General features: G+C 38.1%; 1 protein-coding gene across 1 annotated transcript in view; it reads left to right on the top strand.

Annotated features, from left to right (window-relative positions):
* The window catches only part of TYR (tyrosinase), a 108,296-nt gene that overhangs the window by 52,959 nt on the left and 32,390 nt on the right, over positions 1–22,947 (top strand). Inside the window, exon 3 of the mRNA XM_036860937.1 lies at positions 7,308–7,455. Within this exon, the coding sequence (XP_036716832.1) occupies positions 7,308–7,455 (148 nt within the window). The remainder of the gene's footprint in view (positions 1–7,307; positions 7,456–22,947) is intronic.

The raw sequence follows: 22,947 nt of genomic DNA, 5'->3' as shown, positions 1-22,947 counted from the left end.
CCCCTTTTATGGCTGTTAGCATTTACCTTATGTATTGAGGTGTCCCTATGTTGGGAGCATAAATATATACAATTGTTATATCTTCTTCTTGGATTGCTCCCTTGATCATTATGTAGTGTCCTTATGTGTCTCTTGTTGTAGTATTTATTTTGAAGTCTATTTTGCCTGATAATTGCTACTCCAACTTTCTTTTGATTTCTATTTGCATGGAATATCTTTTTCCATCCCCTCACTTTCAGTCTGTATGTGTCCCTAGGTCTGAAGTGGGTCTCTTGTAGACAGCATATATATGGGTCTTGTTTTTGTATCCATTCAGCCAGTCTATGTCTTTTGGTTGGAGCATTTAATCCATTTACATTTAAGGTAATTATCAATATGTGTGTTCCTATTACCATTTTTTTATTGTTTTACGTTTATTATTGTAGGTCTTTTCCTTCTCTTGTGTTTCCTGCCTAGAGAAATTCCTTTAGCATGTGTTGTAAAGCTGGTTTGGTGGTGCTGAATTCCCTTAGCTTTTGCTTGTCTGTAAAGATTTTAATTTCTCCGTCCAATCTGAATGAGATCCTTGCTGGGTAGAGGAATCTTGGTTGTAGGTTTTTCCCTTTCATCACTTTAAATATGTGCTGCCACTGCCTTCTGGCTTGCAGAGTTTCTGCTGAAAGGTCAACTGTTAACCTAATGGAGATTCCCTTGTATGTTATTTGTTGTTTCTCCTTTACTGCTTTTAATATTTTTTCTTTGTATTTAATTTCTGCTAGCTTGATTAATATGTGTTTTGGTGTGTTTCTCCTTTAGTTTACCCTGTATGGGACTCTCTGCACTTCCTGGACTTGATTAACTATTTCCTTTCCCATATTAGGGAAGTTTTCAACTATAATCTCTTCAAATATTTTCTCTGTCCCTTTCTTTTTCTCTTCTACTTCTGGGACCCCAATAATTTGAATGTTGGTGCATTTAATGTTGTCCCTGAGGTCTCTGAGACTGTCCTCAATTCTTTTCATTCTTTTTTCTATATTCTGCGCTGTGTTAGTTATTTCCACTAATTTATCTTCCAGGTCACTTATCCGTTCTTCTGTCTCAGTTATTCTGCTATTGATTCCTTCTAGAGAATTTTTAATTTCATTTATTGTGTTGGTCATCATTGTTTGTTTGCTCTTTAGTTCTTCTAGGTCCTTGTTAAACGTTTCTTGTATTTTCTCCATTCTATTTTCAAGACTTTAGATCATCTTTACTATCATTACTCTGAATTCTTTTTCAGGTAGACTGCCTATTTCCTCTTCATTTGTTTGGTCTGGTGGGTTTTTACCTTGCTCTTTCATCTGCTGTGTATTTCTCTGTCTTCTCATTTTGCTTAACTTACTGTATTTGGGTTCTCTTTTTCACAGGCTGCAGGTTTGTAGCTCCCTTTGTTTTTGGTGTCTGCCCCCAGTGGCTAAGGTTTGTTCAGTGGGTTGTGTCGGCTTCCTGGTGGAGGGGACTAGTGCCTGTGTTCTGGAGGATGAGGCTGGATCTTGTCTTTCTGGTGGGCAGGACCATGTCCGGTGGTGTGTTTTGGGGTGTCTGTGACCTTATTATGATTTTAGGCAGCCTCTCTGCTAATAGGTGTGGTTGTGTTCTTGTCTTGCTAGTTGTTTGGCATAGCGTGTCCTGCCCTGTAGCTTGCTGGTCGGTGAGTGGAGCTGGGTCTTAGCATTGAGATGGAGATCTCTGGGAGAGCTTTCACTGTTTAATATTACATGGAGTTGGGAGGTCTCTGGTTGACCAATGTCCTACTCAGCTCTTCCACCTCAGAGGCACAGGCCTAACACCCGGCTGAAGCACCAAGACCCTGTCAGCCACACGGCTCAGAAGAAAAGGGAGAAAAATGAAAGAAAGACAAAAATAAAATAAAATAAAATAAAGTTATTAAAATAAAAAATAATTATTGGGGGCTTCCCTGGTGGCGCAGTGGTTGAGAATCTGCCTGCCAATGCAGGGGACACGGGTTCGAGCCCTGGTCTGGGAAGATCCCACATGCTGCAGAGCAGCTGGGCCCGCGAGCCACAATTACTGAGCCTGTGCCTCTGGAGCCTGTGCTCCACAACAAGAGAGGCCGCGATAGTGAGAGGTCCGCACGCCGCGATGAAGAGTGTCCCCTGCTTGCCACAACTAGAGAAAGACCTTGCACAGAAATGAAGACCCAACACAGCCATAAATAAATAAATAAATAAATTTAGAAATGGTCCACATCAAATACTCTCTAAAAAAAAATAAGAAGAATTATTAAAAAAATTAATAAGTAATTAAAAAAGAGGAAAAAAAGAAAGAAGAGAGCAACCAAACTAAAACACAAATCCATGAATGATAATAAGCACTAAAAACGATACCTAAAGAAAAAAGAAAATGGACAGACAGAACCGTAGGAAAAATGGTAAAACCAAAGCTATACAGACAAAATCACACAGAGAAGCATACACATACACACTCAGAACAAGAGAAAAAGGGAAAAAAAGTATATTTTGTTGCTCCCAAAGTCCACCGCCTCAATTTTGGGATGATTCATTGTCTATTCAGGTATTCCAGAGATGCAAGTACATCAAGTTGATTGTGGGGATTTAATCCACTGCTCCTGAGGCTGCTGGGAGAGATTTCCCTTTCTCTTCTTTGTTCGCACAGCTCCTGGGGTTCAACTTTGGATTTGGCCCTGTCTCTGCATGTAGGTCTCCTGAGGGCGTCTTTTCTTCGCTCAGACACGACGGGGTTAAAGGAACAGCTGATTCGGGGGCTCTAGCTCACTCAGGCCAGGGGGAGGGAGGGGTACGGATGCGGGGTGAGCCTGCGGCGGCAGAGGCCGGCCTGATGTTGCACCAGCCTGAGGCGTGCCGTGTGTTCTCCCGGGGAAGTTGTCCCTGGGTCACGGGACACTGGCAGTGGCGGGCTGCACAGGCTCCCGGGAGGGGAGGTGTGGAGAGTGACCTGTGCTCGCACACAGGCTTCTTGGTGGCTGCAGCAGTAGCCTTAGCATCTCATGCCTGTCTCTGGTGTCCACGCTTATAGCCGCGGCTCACGCCCATCTCTGGAGCTCATTTAGGCGGCACTCTTAATCCCCTCTCCTCGCACACACCAAAACGATGGTCTCTTGCCTCTTTGGCAGCTCCAGACTTTTTCCCGGACTCCCTCCTGGCTAGCTGTGGCACACTAGCCCCCTTCAGGCTGTGTTCACGCAGCCAACCCCAGTCCTCTCCCTGGAATCTGACCTCCAAAGCCTGAAGCCTGAGCCTCAGCTCCCAGCCCAGACTTGCCCCGGAAGGTGAGCAGACAAGCCTCTCGGGCTGGTGAGTGTGGGCCAGCACCAATCCTCTGTGCGGGAATCTCTCCACTTTGCCCTCTGCACCCCTGTTGCTGCGCTCTCCTCCATGGCTCTGAAGCTTCCCTCCCACCACCCCCCATCTCCTCCAGTGAAGGGGCTTCCTAGTGTGTGGAAACCTTTCCTCCTTCACAGCTCCCTCCCACTGGTGCAGGTCCCGTCCCTATTCTTTTGTCTCTGTTTTTTCTTTTTTCTTTTGCCCTACCCAGGTACGTGGGGAGTTTCTTGCCTTTTGGGAAGTCTGAGGTCTTCTGCCAGCGTTCAGTAGGTGTTCTACATGTTTCACATGTAGATGTATTTCTGATGTATTTGTGGGGAGGAAGGCGATCTCCACGTCTCACTCCTCTGCCATCCTGAAGGTCTCTCCCCCATGTGCTTCTTATTCACATATCCTTCATAATAACATTGGAGACTTTCCTAGGTGAAACATCTGGAAAGTTAGCAAAAGAAGTGAGTAAAGAAACACTAGCCCTGCTGAAAACACTCTTAGAATAGCAATTCTAGTTTCCAGAATCACCCCGAAGCATCTATTGTTGGCTGAGGGCAAGCAACAGGCAGGTTTCTGCAGAGAAATGGAGTTCAGGAGGAGAGAAGTGTCTGGTACTAGGATGGACCCTGGTGGTGGAGAGTTCTGGCAAAAGAGGCTTTTCTGCAGTGGGAGTGTCCCATCTTCTTGGCTAGCAGCTCTCATGATAGGCACCCATTTATCAAATGCAACAAGCTTAGAGAAATGATAGTTATTACTCAGGAAGCACTCATTTTGTGCCAGATTCTATACTAGATGCATCACACCTGTTATCAAAAAAGTCCTCATCAGAATACGAGAGATGGGCATTAATTAGTCCCTCTCTTACCAATGAAGAAACTGAGGCTCACAAAATATAACTTGACAAAGGTAATACTTTCACTGAGTAACACAGAATTTAAACCCAGGTTGCTTAGCTCTAAAAATCTTTTCTATACAGCAGTATCTTCAAATTGGGATAGACATTACTATAGGTTCGCTAAGACTCTCTAAAGGGTACATGGCACAGAGAGTTTTAAAGAAATTTATTTCCAAATCTTCCTCCCATCTATTGTTTTCTAAAATGAATCTGAATGAGAAGCCTCCTGAATGTTCTTCATTACCACCTCCCCTTTCACAATCTCCCTTCGACTTTTCAGAAGAAAGTCATACCTGTCACCTAAACTGGATCCATTCTCATCACTATGCACTCACAGAAGGGGTAAAATCTTACAAGGTACCAAAGCAGTGGAGAACTCAAAATATTGGTGCCATTGTCGCTGAAGTGAATGACTTTAATGACTAGGTAGCAAATGTCTTGAAATTTGGGTCCTTTGTAAATAGATCCATAAATTATAAGATTGCTTTCATCAAAGAATTCTTTATTGTGTTGTCACTGATGGATCAGGTTATTTTGATGCTGAATCAGTTATGTCATTTTTGGCATATATAACTAAAAAAGGAGTTCAAGTAATTAAGTGGAATTCCTACAAAACTCTTTTCATTACCGTCTAGTTTTTATGAGAATAAAGTTTCTCAGGACTGTGATTTATTTTTTAAAATTTAGAATAGAAAATATGCTGAGCCTTATCTTTTCTATCAATGAGTAATATTCATCCATGGATACATACAATAAATTTTAATTAACAATCTTTCACAAATATTATTAAGAAATACATTTTCAATAAAATTTTACTTTTTATATTTAATAGCTTATTTTGTAAAATATTTAATGTTTATGTCATTCTAATAAATTGTGTATTACTAAAAAACATAATGATAACAATCCAGATTATATTAATGGTCTCATGAAATTTTTAAAAAGTAATTTTAATTTTTATACCTATTTTGTTGTAGAAAAGTATGATAGGCTGATGAGTTTTTTAAAAAAACATTTCAAGAATAACATATAACATTTAGGTATAATTTTGTAAGAAAATAGAATAAAAACATGAGATCAAGTGAAAAAGGAAATCCTATAAAATTTTAGACTATAATAGAAGAGTTTGTTTAGGTACTTTTGATATGGATGTTGGTAAATATCAAATCATTTAACGTGCATACATTTTTATAAAGTGATAATAAATTTTTACTTTAAAACTTATACTATTTGCAACATCTATCCCTGAACTTTTATTCTCTGAAACTATATACAATTATGATTAAAGCAACTTAGAATCTACTTAAAAATATATGAGAGCATACAGAAAACTTGGTTTTAAAACTTTCATTTGGTGCTACTCAAAGATAAAAGCTTAAAGACCATTGTTCTACAGATCTTTTCCCTCCATGATATGACTTATTGCTAATAAGAAAGACAGTATACCAGTTCATTCAAGAGCTTAAGCTCTGGAATAAAACACACTGGTGTTCCAGCCTTCTCTTATTTTTAATCTTAATCTTTTTCATCTTAGACAAGTTACTTAAGCTCTCTAAACTGCTTTATCCAAATCTGTATAATGGAGATTATGAAGATAAGCTGTAGAATCATTGTGAAGATTACATGAAATTAATCATGTTAAGTTTTTAGAAAAATTCCTGCACATAGTAAGTGCCATGTATATACAGTCATAAAAGTTTTCATAGACAAGAGATTTCAGAGGGGAGATAAGTGTATGTTCTTGGGCTATGGTTCCAGAGGGAATGGGGCTTGGTATGGTTTCAGAGAACGAGTACATAAAGCTCAAAAGGAGGGAAAAAAAAGCATCAGCTGAGGCGGCAGAAATACTATGAGCCACAATGGTGGGAGAGCACAAAGCTTCAAATGCAAAAGTGAAGAGCTGCACTTTAAAAATGAAGTTGACAACAAAATAATCCTAATTCTATGAAATGAAGCTAGATTTCCTCTGCCCAAGCCCTAATGCCTGCACTGTTTCTATCCTACCTTTTTAAAAAAAATTATAATCTTACAGTTTCTGTATTCTTATATTTCTGAATTTTGAAATTCAGCATGTCCTTGGTCATAGTCCCTCAACTTGGCTCCTACTTACAGTTTAACTCTGTTACTCCTACTTCTTTGTCTGGCTCTGAATCTGAGTTCTACTTATGTTTGGTGTTTTCCCTGAATGGACTCTGAAATGATATCATACTCTACCTCTTCCCTGGGAGTATGTGGGAGAGAACACAAACTTTCAAGAGCTCAGATGTTGAAGTCTAATTGATATGGGTTAAAATCCCAACTCAACCACGACCTGTGTAGGCTTGGGAAACTCAGAACTTGCCTGAGCCTCAGTTTTCTCTTTTTTTCAATGGGGATAATTTCTAATCAACAGAGTTGCTATAAAGGCTGAAGGACTTATGTCACAAAAAGCAATAGCTCAATTAACATTCAGAAAATAATAATTCTTATTATAATTACTATTCCTTTTGCAATGAATGGAGCCATTTAATGGAGTCCTGCTTAACTCTGAAATAAATATTTTGCAAAATAAAACGCATTACCTGATGTCCTCTAGACAGTTGAAGATGAATTATAATGTCAAAAGTCACAAATTTCATGTTTTCTCTGGAACCAGAAACAAAAATGAAAAGTAACCACCAGAACTGGAAAGCAAGGGGACACATAAAGGCTGGAAAGATCTGTGTCTACGTGCTGTTACAGACTGAAGTGAGAGTGACTGTGCCGATTATTATAAAAAGGTTTTACTACTTTTCAGGATCTAAAGGAGGAATAATAGGCAGAAGCAACAGAATGGAACACAGACTGGTTCAGCCTATTCCATTGGTTAATCAGTCCGTTGTGACCAGATCGACACCATTCAACTCTACAAAGATTTATTAAATACTCACTGGGCATCTAGAATGTACAGAATCCCAATACAGAATGAATTTTATGGTTGATGTTATTACTTTGAATCAGGTTTTCAATTGTAGTTGTAAACCAAATGAGAAAATCATTTAGATTTTCAATCATTAAGGCAAACTAATTTTTTTTTTCAATTTTCTTTTTGCCAACAGGATTTGCTAGTCCACTTACTGGGATAGCAGATGCCTCACAAAGCAGTATGCACAATGCCTTGCACATCTACATGAATGGAACGATGTCCCAAGTACCGGGATCTGCCAACGATCCCATTTTCCTTCTTCATCATGCATTTGTTGACAGGTTGGTTGGCACTTCTTCATAAATTATGTGCTTATTGGTTTTAAATGTAGCGGATGGCAAGAAGATATAAAAAAAGCCAACAGGCACATAAAGATATGCACACCATCACTAGTCATTAGGGAAACACAAATTAAAACCAAAATGAGATAGTACCTCATGCTTGTTAGAATGGCCATCATCAAAAAGACAAGAGATAAATGCTGTCCTGGATGTGCAGAAAAGGGAATCCTTGTGTGCTATTGGTGAAATTGTAAACTGGTATAGCCACTCTGGAAAACAACATGGAGGATTCTCAAAAAATTAAAAATAAAACTGCCAAATGATCTGGCAGTTCCAATTCTGGGAATATATCCAAAGGAAACAAAACCGCTAACTTGAAAAGGACACCCCCATTTTCATAGCAACATTATCTACAATAACCAAGATATGGAAACAACATAAGGGTCCATCAATGGATGAATGGCTGAAGAAGTTATCACCATCTCCACCTCACTCATGTTTCAGGAACATGGACATAATATCAAATAACTAAGTGACTATTAGCCTGGAAGATTATTAGGCAGGTTTTTATTGCCTTCTTGGCAACTCTAATATTATAAGAATTAAATAATATCCCAAGTCAAGTTTTATTTAGAAGTTAGTTTTTAAGAAAGTATATAAGCACCAAAATTATTATAACATCAAAACCATCAAAACTGTACATCAGGGAGGGAGGAAGATTGTGGGGGGAAACATCTTACCAGAGCAGATAGACTGAACTCTGTTTACTGAGTCATTTTTATATCATATTGTCTTTGTGAATTTTTGGCATTTTTTTGACCTTTAGTGCCATCCCATGAACTTTAAAGAAGCTAGATTTCCTAGATACCTTGATGCCCCAGACAAGGAATATGCAAACTATGGCTTATAGGTCAAATCTGTCTCCTACCTTATTAGTAAATAAAGTTTTATTAGAACACAACCACAATCATTCATCTACATATTGTCTATGGCTGCTTTCACGCTACAGTGGCCAAGTTGAACCAAGACCATATAGTGCACAAAATAGAAAATATTTAGTCCCTGGCCCTTTACAGAGGAAGTTTCCTGACCCCTGCCAAACCAAAGAATTCCATATTTATATGCCAGGTAAGAGAAAAAGGTTCATCTTTATCTAGCCCACCTATATCTATATTTATAGAAAATGCTATAATTTAATTCAATGTCTGGAGGCATTTTTTTAATAGAGATAAAGCTATTACAAAGATATACAGCTTTTAGAAGCCACTCTCCCACCTTTGAAAATTAAAATTTTCTCTTTCTTAGAATTCTCTATTAATCCTATCTTACTATTAGATACCTGCATGATTATTAAAGTAACTCAAAAATAATAAGCAAATGTCAAAGTAGTTTCTCATTCAGCCCTTGTAGGCAAGCTGATGAAGATTCTGGGGATGGAGAGGGAGGAAAAAGCATCATTATAAAGAAGGATAGAGACCTGCGGATTGCCACAAAGTACTGTGGCATCTGAGCTTTCCTCTCAAGTCTCTTCTTATAGAGATGCATTTCTTCAATCAGATGGTCTTTTCACTGTTGTTCAGTTATTCACAAATATATTTATTGAGCACCTACTATGTGCTGAGTACATTTGCCTGAATATTTCACATCCATTGTTGCTTCTATTTATTGCATTTACCAGTCTCCAAATCTGGAACATATTTTCCTTGACTTATCTAATTTCTATATAATCTTCAAGACTAGTTTCAATTTTTAGCTCTTCCATGAAGAATGACCATGCCTATCTAAAACCATTTCTCTCATCCAAGGGTGTGTTGGAGCCAGTCCAAATTGGCTAGCAAGATTGAATTGTGTACATATTTTCCCAACTTTGCATTCAGTGACCTCAGGCTGTAGCTTGAAACCAGTATTGGTAGGAGTATTTACATCAGGAAACTGGCAAGTGCTACAAATCAGGGCTTTCACTCTGAGAGAGCTGGTTGTTAAAATAATGGCCGGCATACCGCTGCTCCCATCTGTTAACTCACATCACTTTCTCTCTCTCCTTATTTTGGACACATCATTTATATCGTTCTTATTGATTATGTGCTTTCCTTACTGATTATTTGTGCTTTGTCTCTATGACTAATCTCTGAGCTACTTAATGGTGGGACCCACGCCTTGAATTCTATTTGCTTTTCTCACAATGTTTTCTTTAGCTTGTAATTAGTAGATGTGTAATACATTTCTATCAAATGAATAAATGATTGAAGACAACCTTAGCAAGTTACATTTATCATAGCTACAAAGGAAACTGCAGAGAAATCATTTTAACTAAAAAAAACTTTTTGCAAGTCTTGTAAAACACAAATCATTCAATGCTATAAACATGTTTTAAGATTTAGCATGTTTTAGATTTAGCAAGGTCTAGACCATTAGACCTTGTTTTAGGCACTAATTGAACAGAATAATGAGACAAGATCACTGGCTTGAAAAAGCTTAGTCTAGTGGGAAATACAAACAAGTAAACAACTATAGTACATTATAATTCACGCATAGTCATAGGAGACATTCTTGGAAAGCTACATAAAAAGGATAATATATGAGCCCTGAAGAGCAGCAGGCCTACAAGACAAGAATGGATATTCAAGGATTGGGAACGTAACTCTTACCTCACTGAAACCAAGCACAAGCTCAAAATATGAACTGAAGAAGAAAATGAAGCTTAGGGTCCAAAATAAGGAAATATGCCTCAAGTCTCATATGCAGAGAAAGTGATGATTCCAGTGGCCAGTTAGCTCACCACCAAAATGTGCCATTGTTGGGCAAATAAAGACATAAAGTAATTTCAATTATCTCTACCACTTTTAAGTAAAAAAAAAGGAAAAATCAGAGAATTGATCTAATACAATGATTTTAAAAGATAATATGTATTTAGTTTTTACTATGTGCTAGGCACTGTTATAAACTCTTTACAAGTTTTATTTCATTTAATTCACACCAACAAGTCTGTAATGTTCTAGATTAAAAAAGAGAGATGGAGAAGTTCAGTAACTGTCCCAAGGTTACACAGCTAGTAAAGGGTGGAGTTGAGAGTTAAACAATGCAGTCTTACTACAGAGACATATTCCTAACCACTGTGGAGAATTCCTTGGAAAATGCAAAGACGAGTTTTCCTTCTGACTGCTCTGAGACTGAGGATAATTCATTTTCATTAAAAATTCATTCATTCATCAAACATTTTAAGTTTCTTCTATATTCTAGATCCCATGCCAGGTACCATGCCTTTTTAATTTATTGGTATGAATGACGTCCAGATGCCTTATAGTTCTTCAAAAAAGACAGAAAAGGAAAAAAAAAAAAAAACCAACATAGCAATGTAGCACTGTCTATAAAAGAAGTGTAAGAGGTATATGAATCCAGAGAAGGAAGAGCTTAAATTATATAAGAACGGCCAAAACTGGAAGCATCTGACAACATCAAATGCTGGTGAAGATGTGGAGCTACAGGAACTCTCATTCATTGCTGGTGGAAATGCAAAATGGTGCAACCAATTTGGAAGACAGTTTGGCAGCTTCTTATAAAACTAAACATATTCTTACCATACGATCCAGTAATCACGCTGCTTGGTATTTACACAAAGGAGTTGAAAACCTATGTCCACACAAAACCCTGCACATGGATGTATATAACAACTTTATAATTTCCAAAACTTGGAGGCAAGCAAAACGTCCTTCAGTGTGTAAGTAGATAAATAAATGGTGGTACATCCAGACAATGGGATATTATTCAGTACTAAAAAGAAATGAGCTATCAAGCCATGAAAAAACTTAAATATATATTACTAAGTAAGAGAAGCCAATCTGAAAAGGTTATATATTGCATGATTCCAACTATATAACATTCTGGTAAGAGCAAAACTGTGGAGATTATAAAATGATCAATTGTCAGGGTTGAGGGCATGAGGAATGAATAGGCAGAACACAAAGAATTTTTAGGGCAGTGAAAAAACTGTGTGATGGCATAATGATGCATATGTCATTATACATTTGTCCAAATGCATAGAATGTATAACACCAGGAGTGAACCCTAAGGTAACCTATGGATTTTAGGTGACTGTGATAGGACATCGTAGGTTCATCAGTTATAACAGATGCACCATTCTGCTGGGGGATGATGATAAGGGGGAGGTTATGCGTGGGGGGGGGGGTGAAGGGGATATTAGGAAATCTCTGTATCTTCCTTTAATTTTGTTGGAAGCCTAAAACATCTCTTTTAAAAAAGTCTTAAAAAAGAGAGATAAGTATGGTTGTGACCTACTTAACATTTTTAAATAACTGAAATTATGACTGGTAACACTATACTGTTGTTGCCTAATATCAGATAGTGCACCATCAGGACTCTGATAAATAGAAATGTGATATGGACAGTGAGGGCGTTGGTGAATCTCTAAGAACTTGTCGTAAAGCATACAATTTAGAAAAATATTAACGACATTTACTTATACAAATTTAACCTAGGGAAGGCTGAGTAGCTCTTCTTATTTGAGTACTCTTCCCATGTTACTCATCAATGGTAACTAATAAATGAACCTAAGTATTTCTAGCATCTCTCTCTTTGTAAGGTGAAATAACAAACCTTTGTAATTTTCCAGAAATCACAAAGGTAATTTAAAAGATATTCTACAAGATTTATGTCACATTTTTTATATTTAGGATCTGATTTGGGCAAGGCAAAATCAAAGAAGTTGTCAGAGGAAACTTGGACACGATTAAGTAAGATTATGAGTATCTGAGAAACAGTATTTCATTATATTTTTAATGAAAGTGTCAATAAAGCATTTTAAAGTTAAAAGAAAAGAAGGTAACAGGATTGTAAAGAACCTTAGTTCTTTTATAAGTGAGGAACAAGAAACCTTTGCTCTTTTTTTCTTTCTTAAACAGTCAAGAGTATAATACAGGCAACAAAAAGCTCAGGAAATTATTCTAGTTAGACAGAAAATATCTGCTATCTAAAAAGTAAAAAACAAAAAAGAAAATCCTTTATATTGTAGGCAAGGGCCATAAGCAATATATCAGTCAGTCAATCAGTAAGTAAATAAATAAATAAATAAATAAAAAGTCAGTAAGTAAGTAAGCCAAGTCAGTAAGGCCCTCAAAATTGAGAATATTTTAAGGTTTTAAACAAATTTTACAACTTATTTTTCAAACTTAGGTATTATAAACCAGGTCAAATAAAATTCACTTTCCAAATTTCATCCTTCATTGGCTCCTTCATATCCTGGAACACACTGGCACTTTAAGACAGATTTTAGGGGATCTACAAGATATGCACTAATTTCATTATAACATTAAGATGTTATTAACATGCAGTGTTAATAAAGATAGTCATTGTTTATCTTTAAATGAGTCAATAAATATTTTTTTAAAAAAGAATTCCATTGTATGAATGCACCATTCTTTAGTAATCACTTAGTCACGTATTAACAGGCATTTTGATTGTTTCTTTTTTTTCTATCTTTTCTTTTTTAAACTATATATATATGTGTATGTTTGTGTGTGTTTATACTATGTGTATATATATATAATTGTGAACATTTGTGAGTATAGCTAAAGAATAGATTTTTCATATTGGAATTGAAAGGTGAGAGGTTAAATACATTTAAAATTTGTTGATATTTCCAAACTGCCTTCCAAAAATGATTGTGCTTGCTACATTTCCACAAATAGAGAATGAAAGTGTGTTGCCACCCTGTACCCTCATTTGCACTAGATGTCATCAAATTTGTTAATCTTTTTAACTCTGAAAAGTAGAAAAATATTTATTTGTATTTTTCTGTTTCCTAGGCATGTTATAGATTAATTATACTTTTTTCTAAAATGTCTATTTACATTCTTTGCTATTTTATGTTAGGTTAATTGGTCTTTTTATTATTGAATTGTATAGGCTCCTCATAAATTTTTAGTTGACCTTTTTTGTCATAAACATTACAAATATTTTCTGCAGTTTTAGTCATCATTTAAATATTACGGTATGTTTCTTGGTATTCAGAAATTAATATATGATCTTTTTTTTTTTTTACAAGGGGATTTTTCTCTGATATTTACTGTGGACCCTCGTTGAGTTCCTGGTGATAAATCTCACAGTATTGTGAGAGGCCCCATGATTGGATGCCCCTTGAGTCTTTTTTTTTTAAATTTTTTTATTTATGGCTGTGTTGGGTCTTTGTTTCTGTGCGAGGGCTTTCTCTAGTTGTGGCAAGTGGGGGCCACTCCTCATCGTGGTGCGCGGGCCTCTCACTATCGCGGCCTCTCTTGTTGCGGAGCACAGGCTCCAGACGCGCAGGCTCAGTAGTTGTGGCTCACGGGCCTAGTTGCTCCGCGGCATGTGGGATCCTCCCAGACCAGGGCTCGAACCCGTGTCCCCTGCATTGGCAGGCAGATTCTCAACCACTGCGCCACCAGGGAAGCCCAATATATGATCTTTTATATAATCTTTTATATTCAATCTCTATTCACAGCTTCAGAGTCTTTAACTCTTTGTTCCTCAGTATTCTCATCTGTAAAAAGAGTGGATTGATCTAAAGCTCCATGGTTCTTTCTGGACTTTACAATCCTCTGGATAATGTGTTTTTGAAGAAATGACAGTAGAATGCATTAGTACAATTACAGGGCTTTAGCAGGTTTCTTAGTGACAGCTTAATCATGCTTTTAGTTATGATTAATAGGTAACTGACATATAGGTAAATCCAATTCATAGTATAAATTATTTTTCTCTGCTATTCAGATTAAGGTCTGACAGGACTCTAAGCTTTTCTCAGATTTGTAAAAAAGTTTCTGGCAAGAAGAGAGGATTGAACAGTGGGCACCCTAAAAGAATGAATATGTTGGAATGTGTATTCTTTTCCTCCAAGAAGATCAGATTTGGGGCATGCTAAAGACAGAGACATTTGAAACTTTAAACCAACCTAACACTACAACACCCATCAAGCAAAGCTGATGTTTTAGCCATGGAATCAGGAACTTTTATGCTTATAAATTCCTTAGGAAGGAAGATGAGCATTGGTGCTGGATGGTACACTATGGATAAATGTCAGAGCAACAGAAAAAGGGCTTTAGAAATACTTCCTTTTCCTTAATACTTCATTGCTCAAGGAGGGCTCACGTGGACAAAAGCAAGCACATCTCTGCATGCATGCATTCATTCAGCTGTTAATTCAACAAACATTAAGTCCCCTCTATGCTCTGTGTGCTATATTAGGCCATGGGGATTCAGCAGTCACTAATACTATTCCTCCCCACCTAATGCTTCCTGGTCCAGATATGTAAAAAACTAAGTAACATAAAACAAAATGTAACTTCTGCAATAGTAGTGGTTTAATAGGCCAGAGTATGCGGGAGTGAAGAAAAAAGCATCAAGGAAGTGGGGACCATAAGAATGGTCCTCCTCATCCCCTGGATCTGTAGCACCTAGCAGCCTGCCTGGCACAGAGTTGATATTCAATGAATAGCTGTTAGATTCCAGTGTTTGGAATTCTCTTATGACCGGTGGCTTTATGAAGAATGAGTAGGATATTGACTCATGAAGTTTGGTAGTAACAACATTCAATTCATGTGGAACAAAACAAGAAAACCTCAGAAGTGTGAGGTTAATAGAAACTTCAGGAAATAGGCCATAATTAAAACCCAACTAAAATACTGAAAGCACAGCTAACGTTTGAGTGACTACACCAAAAGCTAAGGGCATCAATGGACTGACCCATCTAATAGTTAACAACAATCCTACCACTTAAGTGGCATTGTCACCCCCATCTTAGGGACAAATAGACTAAAGCACAGAGAGGTTAAATAACCTGTCAGGATATGAACCCATGTTTTTAACCTGTACTATAGACTGCTTCATAAAGTGTTTGGAGAGCAGAAGAAATGCATGTCTATATATAGAGAGAATATACTCTTACCCCAACACAAGAGCAAGAGCTAGCAGGGTAGGCGGTTATTTTGAACACTAGTCACCAGCATGGTTACTGCAGCAGGAGGCTGGTTGACCAAGCAGAACAGGTTGGTGAAAAATTTAGCAAGCTCCAATTGGGTGGGGTGTGTGGAGCGGGAAGGAGGAGTGCAGGGGGCAAGCAGGGGCTAGGCAGTGAGGGGTGGGGAATGTGAAGGGGAACAAAAACTGGGCCAATATTTGGAGTAAGTGTTACAGTTTAGAGTGCCCAGAAGCTTAAGCCTGCAGTATGAACTGATTTTTAAATTTTTGTTGAAATAGAGTTGATTTACAATACTGTGTTAGTTTCAGGTGTACAGCAAACAGGCGTAGTTCCCTGTGCTCTACAGTAGGTCATTGTTGTTTATCTATTTTATATAGTGTGCATATTTTAATCCCAAACTCTTAATTTATCCCTCCCCTCCTTTCCCCTTTGGTAACCATAGGTTTGATTTCTCTGTCTGTGAGTCTATTTCTGTTTTGGCAATAAGTTCATTTGTATCATTTTTTTTTTAGATTCCACATATGAGCTATATCATATGATATTTATCTTTCTCTGTCTGACTTACTTCACTTAGTATGATAATCTCTAGTTGCATCCATGATGCTGCAAATGGCATTATCTCATTCTTTTATGGCTGAGTAATATTCCATTGTGTGTGTGTATATATATATACACAGAAGTTTGCAACCACATTAGTTCTTGCCCAAAATAGAACAACTGATCCTTAACTTTGCAAAGGTTTCCAATGTCGTTTCCAAATTCTTCAAACATCCTTTGGACATATCCTGTGGCATATCATTATGTAATATATTTTGATGCTAGGTTTCTATGCATTCCATGCATCTAAGATGTCATTTGCATGAATATATATATATATTATATATATATATATTATTTGTATATATCTCACATCTTCTTTATCCATTCATGTTAAACCCTCCTCTGATGTGGGCTGGGCTCACCTTGGCTGAGCAGGCACTGACTCAGGAACTAAGTGAGGCTGAGGTAGAGAGGGCAGGAAGGGACACCTCTAGAAGCTCATAGTCTAGTTCCTAGATTCCAAGTGTGGATAAGAAGTCCTCTGGTGGAAGAACCATGAGACCTGGGGGCAGAATACCTGTGAGCACGTCCTGGCTCTGTTTTGAGATACTTATATGACCCTGGGAAGGTTGCTGAATTCCTCCCAGCCTCAGTTTCCTCACTGACAAAATGGCGGTAATATTATTACTTTTCTCATAGGAATGTGACTTTACAGTTTATAACTCATAATATGACAACTGGCTTCTTGTAAAGAGAGTAGAGTATAAGGGACTTTTATAAAGCATATGCGATACTTTTATTCTGTACTCACTATTTGCAAGCGCCCTCCAGGATCAACAATACTTCCTCGGTTCTCCTGTAACCTGTCTCTTGAGTGCATGGGAATCCCAGCTAGGTATAAACCTGAAGCAAAACATTCCATGGATGGCAGGTCTGCCTCACTCCTCAGCTACAGATTAATTACATCTTTTGGAGTGACTTCTTGGCTGTCATTGCTGATGAGGCTTCCTTTCCATTCTGTTCCCCAAGCCTCCCCTGGGCCATCCTGCTAAGAAGGCTGCCCCGACCCACATGCCTGCAAACTAAATGCCTTGCCAACTAGGCAGCTCAGAAATAGTCCAGGCAGAAGGCAGCTCCCTGGAGCTTCACGAATGAACAGCAGATTGCCTGCCTGCTGGTGATAGCAAGGCCGAAGCTTGCTCAGAAAGACAGAAGTCCCAGGGTTAGGGAAGGAGGTGAACTCAGAAACCAGAGAAATGTCTTAAAGTCTGCTCTGGGAATCAGACGGGATGGCAGAGGAGGACCCCTTTGTTTCTTGGTTTCTTTTCATACTGTTGGATTCTGACCAGCTTTAAAAATGCTCCCTAGACTTAACTCCCTAGAACAAGTAGCAGTTATACCGTTATAGTTGTACTTATCCATATATCCACAGCTGATTTTGTGTTGTCATCAGTGGATTTAGCTCTGATGCCAGTCTGCTTTGGCTAGGTGTATTTGTAGGTTTGACTGTCTTTCTCACTCAATCTTGAGCTCCTTTAAGGTTGTGTTTGTGTATTGATCATCTGTAGCACCTAAACACAGATCCAAGCACCTAACAAAGACCCTGGCACATAGGAGACATCATTAAACACTTATTAGACTAAAGTGTTGCTGCACTTGATTAATTGATGAAGAGGCCATGTACTATAACTAATAACCTAAAAAATAGTCCTCCTACAATGTGGGGAATCTCCCAACTCTTTGCAGGATTAATATGTCTTAGTATGAGGGGAATTAAATTGCTTAAAGTGTTGATAACTTAAAAATCCCAAATGAAAGAGGATAAAGAAACATGAGTTGTCATTATTTTTGCTGAACTTTTAAATCTGAAAGAAAGTTTTAAGATCATAATCTAACCCCTCATTTAACAAATAAGGAAATTGAGGCCCAGAAAGGGTGACCTACCCAAGGACACAGGTTTCTGCAAAGTAGAGGGAAGAGTGTTTCAAGGCCTTGTGGGGCAGGTGGGAGCTTTCAGAGACAGAGTTGAATATTTAACATGACAGAGGATATTTAACTAAGGAAGGCAGAAGCAGTGTGACTATAGGAAGGTCCTTACCATCATCATTTAGAGATCCAGAGTTCAGATCTGCTGAAATAGCACCAAATATCAGATTCAAGGGATGAACAGGACTTTAAAATTAATCAAAAGGCCAGAAATTGGAGACTAGGAGGCAGTAAATCATGATTAAGATCACAGATTTTAGCATCAGACATGCTTCATTTTGAATCTCAAGGCTGCCACATCTAGCTAAATGATCTCTGGCAAGCTGCTTATTCTCCCCTAAGCCTTCCTTTTCTCAGCCATAAAATTCTGCTAATACTAGTACCTATCTGAAGTTGTAGCTTTAATAATTAATATGATATTTTTATAAATATGTATTAAAGTTCTTAGCACACAATTACACAACAGAAAAGGTCCTTGCCATTAAGATACTTTCTAATTTTCTCACATTTCTGGAAGCTAGAAGTTTGAGATCACAATATCAGCAGAATTAGCTTCTCTCTCCTTGGCTTGCTTACGTCTGTCTTCTCCCAGTATTTTCACATGGTCTTCCCTCTGTACACGTCCATGTCCTAATTCCCTCTGTTTATAAAGACACCAGTCAGATTGGATAAAGGACCACTCTCATGACTTCATTTTAACTTAATTACTTCTTCAAAGACCCTATCTCCAAATAGTTACATTTTAAGGTCCTGTGGATTAGAACTACAGCATATGAATTCGGGGTGGGAGGAGAATAATTCAACTCATAACAAGTGGTGAGGATGAAAGTCAAACTGTAGTAGAATGAAAACAGAATAGGAATTGAAAATGTCAAATTAGACCAAAGTTTTAAAAGTGTGATGACAAACTAAAATAGAAAGGACAGCAAATTGTTTGAGGAGAAGAATTAAGAAAAAGAGCTTTTTGGAGAGGCTTTTTTCCCCCTTTAACAATAAGAGATACATGCCTGAATTTATAATTTAAGGGAATTATTGCTAAGGAAATGAGAAAAAAAAGCATTAAAAATGAAGAACATTGAAATGCTCTAAAAAGTAAACTAAGAAAAATGATATATGGTTTCAATTCTAAAAGATCATTATCTAGGGGAAATTATCCCATATTTTCCCCAGAGGAAAAATTAAAGAATGATAACTGATGTACAAAATATCCATAGGAAATGCTATATTCAGAACCTCATTTGTCAAAACATTCATAAGATGTCTTTTTATCATATGACTTTGTTTTATTAAGGTAATTTAGATAATATGAGGGTTTCTGGAAATATCAAAACAAAATTTCTGCATATAGGATTGGCAAAGCAGAGAACAGAGAAAACCAAGGATGTACAATACAAATGCTATTTCCATTCTGGAGTCAACAAGGCCCAATATAGCTATTGTCAAGTACAAAATGTCGCAATAATCTACAAATAACAATGGGGATGCGAATCTGTTGGAATCTCAGGAAAGACACATTACTATATTCACGACGTCAAACGGCCGTAATGAAAAGAGTTTTCTGTAGCTGTGTCCTTATACAAAGCAAACTATCAGGAGAAAGATAAATATTTACCAAAAGAAAAACAGTTTTTTAAGAAAAGTTCTCTTCCCTCAAAAAAGGAAGAAGAAGCAGCAGAGCCCCTTTAATTTCAGGGATAAAAAAGATAGCAGAACAAGCTTCCAGATTCATATTGTGGGGCTGTGCTAGTATCAGTACAGCATGGAGTTTTGTGGCAGAATTCTTCTTTCTCTCCCAGAGGCAGCTAATTTTTGTCTAGCAACAAGGCAGAGATGAGGTGGGGCGGTGGAGGTGAAATGTTTCCCCCTGATGAAGGAGGTCATCGAGAAGATATGACTGCTGTGGTTTGACCTTTGAGCTGAACCCGGGCAATCAGAGGCTCCTAACCTACTCCCCTGTCTTAGGAACGTACAGTCTGCCTACCATTCATTCCCACAGTGGGAATTATTCCAAAGATCTAGCCTTGAGAGAATGAGGTGCTACTGAGACCATCTGGACAGCATATGTGACTGAATCCAGTTACACTACTATATATAAAATAGATAACTACTAAGGACCTACTGTATAGCACAGGGAACTCTACTCAGTACACTGCAATAGCCTATATGGGAAAGGAATCTTAAAAAAAGTGGATGTATGTATATGAATAACTGATTCACTTTGCTCTACACCTGAAAGTAACACAACATTGTAAATCAACTGTACTCCAATAAAAATATTGGGTTGGCCAAAAAGTTCGTTCAGTTTTTTCCATAAGAGCTCTAGTAGCGCTTAGTTGTCTTTAACGTCATTCGAACCAATTTTGTTAGATTGTATTGTGACAGCTGACATATAAGCATGCATTTTACAAAAAACTTATCAAAATTGGTGAATTTTTGTGTAGCCATTTTAATACTGAAGATGGAAGAAAAAGCAACATTTTCAGCATATTATGCTATATTATTTCAAGAAAGGTAGAAATGCAACAGAAACAAAAGAAAACATTTGTGCAGTGTATGGAGAAGGTGCTGTGACTGATCGAATGTATCAAAAGTGGTTTGCGAAGTTTCGTGCTGGAGATTTCTTGCTGGACGATGCTCCACAGTCGGGTAGACCAGTTGAAGTTGATAGCGATCAAATTGAGACATTAATTGAGAACAATCAACATTATACCACGCTGGAGGTAGCCGACATACTCAACATATCCAAATCAAGCACTGAAAATCATTTGCACCAGCTTGGTTATGCTGATTGCTTTGATGTTTGGGTTCCACATAAGTTAAGAGAAAAAGAAACCTTCTTGACCATATTTCTGAATACAATTCTCTACTTAAACGTAAAAAAAGTTCTGTTTTTAAAACAAATTGTGACAGATGATGAAAAGTGGATACTGTACAATCATGTGGAACAGAAGAGATTGTGGGACAAGCAAAATGAACCCCCACCAACCACACCAGAGGCCTGTCTTCATCCAAAGAAGATGATGTTGTGTATATGGTGGGATTGGGAGTCCTCTATTATGAGTTCCTTCCGGAAAACCAAACAATTAATTCCAACAAGTACTGCTCCCAGTTAGACCAACTGAAAACAGCACTCGATGAAAAACGTGCAGAATTAGTCAATAGAAAACACACAACCTTCCAACAGGATAATGCAAGACCGCATGTTTGATGACCAGGCAAAAACTGTTACTGCTTGGCTGGGAAGTTCTGATTCATCCACCATATTCACCAGACATTGAACATTTGGATTTCCATTTACAAAATTCTCTTAATGGAAGAAACGTCAATTCCCTGCAAGACTGTAAAAGGCACCTGGAACAGTTCTTTGCTCAAAAAGACAAAAAGTTTTGGGAAGAAGGAATTATGAAGTTGCCTGAAAAACGGCAGAAAGTAGTGGGAAAAAATGGTGAATACGTTGTTCAATAAAGATCTTGGTGAAAATGACAAATGTGTCTTTTATTTTTACTTAAAAACAGAAGGAACTTTTTGGCCAGCCCAGTAATAAAAAAATATTTTTAAAAAGCCTCTCTATAAACTTTTAAGATTCTGGTGGGCAGATGCAGAGATCTACTCATCTTGCAGCCACCCAAGACAAACCTCCAATGTAAGTTCCCTTGCTTATTAAACTTGCCACTTACCAATCAGAAGTGGTCTGCCTCTTTCCTCTGTCTCTCCCCCTGCTCTCTACTAAGGGGGCTGGCTTCAGATTACAGCTGGGAAGTTCCCATGGTGGTTTGTGAACCAACATTTTCCATTTCCCAGTAGCTGACATCTTTTCTTCATGTGAAAGAAAGATCTGCACCTGCAGTCTGAGCAGGTTGCCTGCCCGTCTCTCACCAGCAACCAATTAACACCCTATGCTCAGGAGAACAATGGGCCTCCTTCACCTTAGACTGAGGCAAGGCTCCCAGTCTTTCCATGGGTGTCCAGTAGAGGTCTGGGGAAAAGAGCTGGGAAGTTGTTGTGTATTCCTCTGTGTCTTGGATTCTCAGGAATCCTAAACTGTTCCATAGCCCACATGTAGCTTAATCAATTTGTTACAATTTCAGTGGTTTCCTTCTTACCCAGTTTTATGGCTTTTACCCTTTCCTCTCATATTTTGCCAAAGTTGAAGCAGTTCACATATCCTGTCCCTCCTCAACATGTTTTGTCACCCATTGGAATCAGTTTGCCTGGTTTCATTGTGACTCTAGCTCTTGGATGAGGCAAAAATATCTTTTTTAAAAATTATGACTTTTCGGCTTCCCTGGTGGCGCAGTGGTTGAGAATCTGCCTGCCAATGCAGGGGACACGGGTTCGAGCCCTGGTCTGGGAAGATCCCACATGCCGCGGAGCAACTGGGCCCATGAGCCACAACTACTGAGCCTGCGCGTCTGGAGCCTGTGCTCCGCAACAAGAGAGGCCGCGACAGCGAGAGGCCCGCGCACCGCGATGAAGAGTGGCCCCCGCTCGCCGCAACTAGAGAAAGCCCTTGCACAGAAACGAAGACCCAACACAGCCATAAATTAAAAAAAAAAAAAAAAAAAATTATGACTTTTTCTTATTGTTAAATTAGGAATGACATTCTCTTGCAACATTTTTACCTCTTAAGCAGAAACAGAACTGATTGCTGACAAGTATTAATTTTCTCCTCTCTTCCCAGTCACAAAGTGAAAACAATACTAGTGTCAGTGGTAAGTGTCAAGATGGAAGTAATCAAGCAAAAACCTTGGGGCAGAGAATAGGGAGTGAGGAATGGATCCTGAGAGAGCAGCGCATAATAGCTAAGACATAAAAGTTTGTTCACATGCTGAGACAGAATTGATGTCAGAGGAACTGCTGAAGCGGAGTGCTGTAAACCTAGGAATCAAAGTTCATGAGTTAAGTAGCCGAGCTCAGAAATAAAGAAAGAAAAAAAGGCTCAAGTACTGCTGTGGTCCCATTTTCCATCCAGAATAATTCTCGTGGAGCACTGTTAT

Source organism: Balaenoptera musculus, chromosome 8, assembly GCF_009873245.2.
Source record: "Balaenoptera musculus isolate JJ_BM4_2016_0621 chromosome 8, mBalMus1.pri.v3, whole genome shotgun sequence".
NCBI lineage: Eukaryota > Metazoa > Chordata > Mammalia > Artiodactyla > Balaenopteridae > Balaenoptera > Balaenoptera musculus.
The sequence above is the reverse complement of the archived record's forward strand: the minus strand, read 5'-3'. Positions and strand labels throughout refer to the sequence as shown.